General features: G+C 39.1%; 1 protein-coding gene across 2 annotated transcripts; it reads right to left on the bottom strand.

Moving 5' to 3' along the window:
* Nucleotides 1-1,625: 1,625 nt before the first annotated feature.
* Nucleotides 1,626-4,592, bottom strand: LOC107575326 (uncharacterized). Of its 2 annotated transcripts, none has more exons than XM_016261722.1 (4): nt 4,560-4,592; nt 4,246-4,381; nt 2,872-3,039; nt 1,626-2,693 (listed from the first exon to the last, which is right to left on the bottom strand). In XM_016261722.1, exons 1-4 carry the CDS (start codon nt 4,583-4,585, stop codon nt 2,046-2,048), a joined length of 978 nt encoding a protein of 325 aa, XP_016117208.1. In that variant the 5' UTR covers nt 4,586-4,592; the 3' UTR covers nt 1,626-2,045. The 2 variants fall into 2 exon arrangements, with proteins under 2 accessions (XP_016117208.1, XP_016117209.1); XM_016261723.1 differs by having other exon boundaries at nt 4,300-4,381.
* Nucleotides 4,593-8,497: the final 3,905 nt, after the last annotated feature.

Genomic DNA, 8,497 nt, shown 5'->3' with positions numbered 1-8,497 from the left:
TATATATATAAACTAAATACAAATATTCTCTTTTGTTTGCAATAACATTATTTATTTCAACAATTGCAAAGAACAGCTTAGAATATCCAGTGATCATTGCATGAGTGAAAAAGACATGGAAAGGCATTCAGGTTTAGCCATTAAACAAGGTGTGTCTTGTGCTGTGCTCTGTGTCAAGATGAAAATGCACACCACGTACCAAACCAGTTAGAACATGTTTGAACTACATGAATACACGGAACACATTTTATAACCCCATATTCATACAATCAATGAGGAAGGTGGGAATTCTGACTGAACCTTGCTCTACCAGTGAAACTTGTTCACTCACAGTAGATGATTATAACAAAATGACACAGTGATATACTGCACTGTTTTAGATACAATGGCAACATTCAAGTCCATGTGATGTTTTGAAATAACAAAACTTATACATACCTTTATTAATAATGCACTTAAATAATTAAAAAGGGAGACACTCTACAATAAGGTTTCATTTGTCAATATTAGTTAACATGAACTAACAATTAACAAACTTCTATAGCATTTATTAATAGTTAATCTCAATCATTTATAATACATTTTTAAGATCAAAAGTTGTATTTGTTAACATTAATTGATGCACTGTGAACTGGCATTATAATTAACAACATTAACAAAAGTTAATAAATGCTGTAAAAACTATATTATTTATTGTTAGTTCATGCTAGTTAATGGTTTAACTCCAGGACAGGTTTGAAAACCACTGGTTTAGAGCACTTTTAATCAAAAATAGCACAAGTGAAGCTGCAATACCAAACAGGACCACAGGGTGACGCCAAAGACCACTAAAGCGCCTGCCTTGACCTGACTGTAACTGTATGGATCCATTCAGAATCACTAAACCTCTGACCACCGCAAAATATAAAACACCTTCAGCCAGCATCCAGTACAAAACACTCTTGCTTTTAAGCCAAATACACGCTGTAAAGAATAATTCTGTGCCATCTGAACGTAAGTCACTATTCTCTCCGCCATCTCTGATGAAATCGGACAAAAGTTAATAAATGCTGTAAAAACTATATTATTTATTGTTAGTTCATGCTAGTTAATGGTTTAACTCCAGGACAGGTTTGAAAACCACTGGTTTAGAGCACTTTTAATCAAAAATAGCACAAGTGAAGCTGCAATACCAAACAGGACCACAGGGTGACGCCAAAGACCACTAAAGCGCCTGCCTTGACCTGACTGTAACTGTATGGATCCATTCAGAATCACTAAACCTCTGACCACCGCATAATATAAAACACCTTCAGCCAGCATCCAGTACAAAACACTCTTGCTTTTAAGCCAAATACACGCTGTAAAGAATAATTCTGTGCCATCTGAACGTAAGTCACTATTCTCTCCGCCATCTCTGATGAAATCGACCGTGTTTTCTCTGCATTAGCACTGTTTTGAACTTATTTCTGTCTGAACTCATTCGGTTACTTTTTGAATCCTTGGACTTTCCAGGACTTTACCAGTTTAAACCCATTCAGAGTGTCTGTAATGAGCCGATGTTGTGGCTTTGTTTTGATGAGGTTGACTTTGGAAAAAACAAGTTCAGAAATTCTGAAATTATCGTACATTATGGGATTTTTTTCCATTGTTGATTGTACATCGTACAGAGGTCAAAATTATCGTACAGATACGATAATTATTGTACGTCTGGCAACACGAGGTCTCTGCATAGCAAAAGTGGGTGTTTCTGATGTGGTCGTGATTTCACACATGCGCGCCGAAGGGGAAACGGGAACTGAATTCACCGGAACACCGGCCCACTTTGAGCACTGGTTTAACTAATGGTAACAAATGAGACCTTATTGTAAAGTGTGACCAAAAAAAGTTTTTGTAGGTAGAGGATCAGCAACAAATCCACATACAAACCTTTTTCACTATGTGGGACTTGAGTTGTTATATAGGGCTTTAGAGCTAGACAATAAAAAGTTATTTGTGGAAAAGATGGAATCAGTCTGTGAAACCCTTTTTGCTCTAGCTGGTGACTTAATATTTAAGAGAGCGGGTTAAAAACATGGAAGGTCATCGTTATTCATATTGCTGAGAGAAGGTATCGAAGCAAGCAGTTTTCGCAAGTGTTCCCTGGTACAGTCTTTTAACATTTTCATTTTGTCAGGAGTAAAATGACTGATTTTGATATTCTCTCGCATGAACTGATCATTGAACAGGAGTTTGCTCAAGCACTCGGTCTCTGCACAATTGCCATAAGGATAATCTTCCTGTTCTGTACCTGCTGACAGACTGAAAAGCCGTTTACAGTTCATGCATGGCTGTCTTTTCTTGTAAGTGTTGTCTTTCCAATCCCTGAAGTATGCCTGGCATCGCAGAGACTCATGAAATTGCAAGCTGTCACCCTCTGGCTGATGTTTGAATGACATTACTGCATATGACACATGCTCGTGCCATGTATTTATACACGATGAATATATCATAATTCTTTTGGCCTCTCCTGTCCTGCAACCCAGAGAAGCACCAAAATATTCATCTGATGTGCGTTGGCTATTCGAGCACACGCAAATGACGGTGGACTCCAGTGTGTAGTAGCGCTGGTTTTTGTTTGCTGGTCTGTCCAGAGGATAAGGGAATTTCAGCTTGTCCATGAGAATGCAAAGCTCCTTCAGTACTTTGTCTTTTGTGTCATATGTAAGCTGCATCTAAAAACAGTAAAATAAGAATACTATTTACACAAGTAAAAATGTATTTGCAATATATTTATTCATGATTGCTGCAGTAAATTTTACTTTTTGAGGACATATTTGATAAATAAAAATACTTATAATTCACAAAAAAATTCACAAAAACAAAAAAAGCATAACCTAATATGATTCTTACTATGTCTAACAGTATTGAGAAAGGTGTCCGCTTAGGTAGATGACTCTTGTATTTCTTAAATGGTTCTGGAAATTCCTGTCTAATCTCAGCAATCTTTTCAGGTATAATGTCTTCGGGAGTGAGACTGTCCTTATGAATGGTCCCTAAAAAGAAGATGCTGTGGAGAATCTTGAAAAGAAGACAAAGATACAAAGCCAAGATTAATTATTAGACAATATTATAAACTTAGAAAGTGTTTTTGCCACATAAGAAATGATCTATTGCTACTTGGCAAATATATAGTATTTGTATGTGTAAGGTAGGAATTCTGGGCCCTGTGTACTAAATTTGCTATGAAGCTTAATAATGCATTTTTGTCAGATAGAAATGCACTTGACAGTAAAGCATTGATTTTGGGCTAGAATGCAGAAAATATACTGCTATTAAATGCTGTCTTCCTTTCCTCAGCCTCATGTAGTTCCAAACCTGTGACTTACTTTCTTCTGTGCAACACAAAAGATATTTTGTAGAATGTTACCACACCATTTTGGTTACCATTGATTTCTGCTTTATGGACAAAGATTTCTTGAATTTCTCAAATTATCATCTTTTATGTTCCACAGAAGAAGAAGAAAATCACAGGTTTGGAATGACATGATGTTGAGTAAATGATGACAATGTTCATTTTTGGGTGAACTGTCCGTTTAAGAACTTTAACATTTGTAAATAGTAAACACCTCATTTATATAAGACACTGATATTTATCTTTAATCAGGCTCTTGCTGAATTAACATTTTACTTCAATTAAAATTAATTGGAACTAAACATTTAAAGAGAAAGAAGCTACTAAAGAAATTCTGTTAAATTATTCTTTGCCCTAATGACATTTACAATAGCTCTTGCATAGATTCCAGAGTTTAAGTATTAGTAAGATGGTGGTCACAACAAGTAAAACCATGGTCCTCATTACCATGGTTAGGAAATATGTTTTTTAAAAATAAACAATAACTAATAATAAACAATGGCATTTGTAATAATAAAAAAAAACTAAACATGTAGAAACTACAAAAACAACTTCTATAAAAGTCTCCAATATTTAATATAAGTAATAACAGTAAAATTTATAATAAATACATTTCTGACAAAACACCTTAGGCTATTTGTACAGTGTTAATAACTGCAAGTTAAATGATGGAAGCTTGTAATTATGTAGGCTATTGCCATTTTCCAGTTTACCTCATCATGCAGTTCACATGTTCGTGGCTGTTTTCAGCAGCATCACTACAGAACCTTCAATGTCCTCATTTCTCATGCTCAGTAATTTAAAACCTCTGGGCCCTGTGCACTTTGTCACTTTTTCCCCCCCATGAGCGACGCCCCGTGTGTGTGACATACCTCATTCACATGAGCTCTTAGTTTGTTTTGCTCTTTTTTAAATTCTTTCATGACATGAGAAATTAACTGGAGCCCACAGGATTTCAAGTTCTCCTTGTCACACTCGCGGATATTCACCAACCCAGGTGGCATTTTTCTGGTTGAGGAAAATTATAATATATTATTATTATCATCATTATCATAATTATTATGTGATGGACTCCTAGACTGTATTTTATATCATTGCTATGTCATGCATGTTTCATTTTTAAAGATTAAATAAAACATAATTAGTTGTTAAAATAATAATAATAATAATAAAATCAGCGTCTTACCTTCTTACTCTACTCGCAGTCATCATCTTGCAGAAATGACTAACACAAGGAAGTATGTGTTTCAAAAGTTTCAGCTGCACTCTTTCAACTCCGCCCTCTTTATTTGTGCGCATTCAGTGATAACACATGGACGCTTTTTTTTATATATTTTGAACAGTGCTGATTTATTTACTAACTCCAAAATATGTTTAATTGCAGAAAAACATGGCAAATTTGATTAATTTTATTGGCTTGTATGTCCAAGAATTGTATTTTATTTTAGCTGTTTTAAAGAATCAACTTTATTTCAGACAAATTGTAAAAATAAAAGCTTTCTGTATAGTATTTAGGGAGTTATGAATGTTTATATATACATAATTATTTCATAAATAAAAATATTTATGTATAATAAAAAAAAATATAAAAAATAATAATAAAATATAATAAAAACATTATTTGTACAATGGAAAATATACACATACATTATTTCACAACTTGAGCCAAAAAGAATAGAAAACTAGAACTACAAAACAAGGTGTGTCCACATTTATATTCAAGGCAAATGAGTAGTAATGGTAAACATGTTGTCAAGACTACAGTGGACAAACCAGTTAGAGCCGGTTCCAGCTCTGATCATTTTATACCCAAACTCTATGACTCAGTCATTTAATCCATAAAAATAAAATTGTGACTAAACCTTCTACAAGAATACAATGCAAGAAATGTGGATCATTCTCTTTAGTGTGCTTAGTCATGGGGAAGGTCTTCATTATTCATTAAACAAGGGAAGGTCTTCATTATTCATCGAGTTGCTGAAAGCAGGTTTTAAAGCAAGCATCTCTCTCAACTGTATTCTGGTACTCTCTCTTGACTGCCTCATAGTGTTTTTTGTATAATTATTGATCACTGCTCTTTCTCGCACAGACTGATCATTAAACAGGAATTTGCTCAAGCACTCTGTCTCTGCACAATTGCCATAAGGAAATGTTTCATGTTCTGTCATTAAAAGCCCTGGTAGATTGAAAATGCACTGACATTTCCGACCTGGGGATTTTTCCTCATAGGTGTTGGTTTTCCAGTTCCGGTGATATGCCTGGCATTGCTCGGATCCAGGGATTTTTTTTAATGCACTGTATGTTTTGCTGTTTTCTTCTTTCTTTCGCTGATCTGTACAAATGCGCTTCCAGAGTTTTAATTTACGCTTCTGAAGTTTTCGTTTACGCCCCTGAAGTTTTCATTTGCCATTCTAGCACAAATCTCTCATGGGGGCAGGGCTAGCAGTGTTGTGTTCTCATTGGCTACTGAGTTTTTGATTGACAGTTTCTTGACCTGGAAGTGAAGGCGTCAGTGTTGCGGGGATGGGAAGAGGCTTGCATGGTGGATCCAGGAGGACTGAGGTGTGATCCGAGATTAGCAGAAAGGGAGATGAATCCAGGAAGTGAGATCGATGTAGACGAGATGGAGGAGCTTGATGATTGGAGTAATGTTAGCTAGGGAAATACAAATACTGAGGAATGGATGCAGGTGAATCGAAAGAAAAAGAAGAGGAAAGAGTGAGAATCTGATGAAGACAGAAGTGAGATAGAAAAATAAATAAAAGTTTGATTCCAATCACTTTGCACAATGAATCCATTAAAGGTCAATGAAGCCGTTCATAAGCTAATAGGTGAGGTACGCCTTGTCAAAACTTTAAGAGATAGGAATTTATTAATTTTCTGCAGAGAGAGATCAGCAACAAAGGTTAATTAGGTGTAAAACATTGCTTGGGAAGGATATTAAGCCGCAGATATGGGAAGAAAGAGGGAAAATCATGGAGTAATATCAGGAGTGTCAACTGAGATAACGGAAGAACAAATACAGAGAAATATAAAAAGATTTCGCGTAACTAAAGCGAAGCGTCAGCCATACACAAGAAATTGAGTTAAGGGACAAAGTATGTCAGTAATGTTGGTTCCTTTTCATGGGAACTTCAAACTGCGTCCTCTAGGGGTCGCTATGGGTAACACCTCGTCGTGACCTGTGTCTGAAGCATACATTTGAAAAAAACACCAAAAACACATTGGTGGACGACAGCCATGATGTCACTACCGGTGCGATTATAGAATAAATAGGCACCAGGAGAACACATCATCCGTTTTGTTTGAAGTGTGCATTTCTGTGGTAAGAGCGATCTCAATTCATATCATTATGGCGAGCACTAGCAAAGCGTTTAGAGGATGTGTGCATCCATGTTGTCGTTGTTTAGCATCTGATGACACACATGATCTATGCGTTATTTATTTGGGGCGAAGAGCACGCACGCGATGTCTCCGAGGGGGCAATCGGCGTGCACTGCGAGCATTTTTCCAATGAAAAAGCTCCGCTCTCGTTTGTCTCTCTTTTCGAGGAAAGAGGGGCAGCCATCTGCTTCCCGCGATTCAGGACCCGCCGCTGCTGAGGCACGGAGGAGAATGAGCTCATGGGGATCGCAGGTGGATCTGGCCGATGAGTTTGAAGAGGGGTTTTCCCACTCGCAATCGTCGGCTGTGGACGAGAGTGAGCCGCTGGAGGATGATGTTATTTCATTAACATCGTCTGATGCCAGGGCATACGCAGCAGCAGCAGGTCGGGCTGTCGCTTCATTGTACACGATGGTGATGCTCCAAGCATATCAAGCTGACCTGCTGAAAGACCTGGATAAAGGTAAGGGCCTTTCTCCTGAAGAGGTAGCTGAGTGCGCCGCACCACGGATCTCGCTCTCCGTGCTACTAAGCCGGCTGCTTCTGCTAGCAGTAGGTCCATGGTGGCTATGGTAGTGACGGAGGGACATCTGTGGGTGAACCTAGCAGATATTGGGAAAAAAGAGGGGCTTTCTTCTCGATGCGTCAGTTTCGCCTTCTGTATTTTTGGTACTGTAACGGGGTGGAAGGAACACACGACAAGGAGAGATCAAATAAATACTTCGGAGGGTGGATTTATTCACAAATCAAGTGTCCAAGTGAGGGAGGTGGGTGCTGAGGTGAGTTGGTGCTTCTCTGTGAGTGAGTTCCAGTGGCGGCGAGTCCGTGTGGCGCTCGTGTTCAAGCTGATTGGTCACGTGCTGGTTTGTGGAATGTAAAGGAGAGAACACGTTAGATCTTAGCTTCAGGGAGAGTATCTCCCTCCCGACTGTCGGGCCTCACGCGGCTTATCTGGCCGCGGGCTGATGACTCTCAGCTGTGACCGATCAGCCCATGATGAGCACATGCAGGTGTTCCTCGTCCATTTCCAGGGCAACGTTGATGTGAGCTCAGGACGCTCGTCACAGTACCTTCGTTGAGACGGTGGTCGAGAAGTTCAGGGAGGCAAAGGTGTGCTCAGCGGCATTCACGAAGGTCCAGGTCTGAGCCTGAACAACCCAGGGATCCTGGCCCGTCTTGGTTTGAGGATCAGCGACGGCCACAGAAGGGTAGTGTCACGGCTCGCGCTCCCCCCCCGCCCGCGGGTAGGGGTAGGAAGAATCGCGGGTCAAAAGAAGGTAGGTAAAATACCTAAGGGATGTGATCCAGACAGGGCGTCATACCTCTGAATCTACTCATTTCCTTTGGGGGTCTTACATCTGCCCTTATCTATTCCCCTGTAACCACCATCTCTCAACCTGACCGAGGTTAAGTGGGAATTTCCTGCATTACAGTCTCCTATGCTGGACCTTTGATGTTTGGTTGGTTCTATGGCTTCATATGGCGCTTTTCCACTGCATTGTTGCGTCACTGAACTTGTGACACAAACACAACAGAACCGGTAGATTTAAATCAGCACAGCCAGCAAAGGATCGAACACAAATGTTTTGAACGAGCACACCTTTTTTTTAAACAACCAAAAAGTTTTGTTGTCTGTTGCGGAAGAACAGACGTTCCTCTCGTTGATAACAGAGGAGCGGCTCCAGCCAGAGCTTGATGGGGCGACGCGGAATGAAAACGTTTTTTTTAGGAGTCGTGGTA

This window comes from Sinocyclocheilus grahami, unplaced genomic scaffold (assembly GCF_001515645.1).
Source record: "Sinocyclocheilus grahami isolate Dianchi unplaced genomic scaffold, SAMN03320097.WGS_v1.1 scaffold2571.1, whole genome shotgun sequence".
NCBI lineage: Eukaryota > Metazoa > Chordata > Actinopteri > Cypriniformes > Cyprinidae > Sinocyclocheilus > Sinocyclocheilus grahami.
This window is presented reverse-complemented; position numbering and strand designations above follow the sequence as displayed.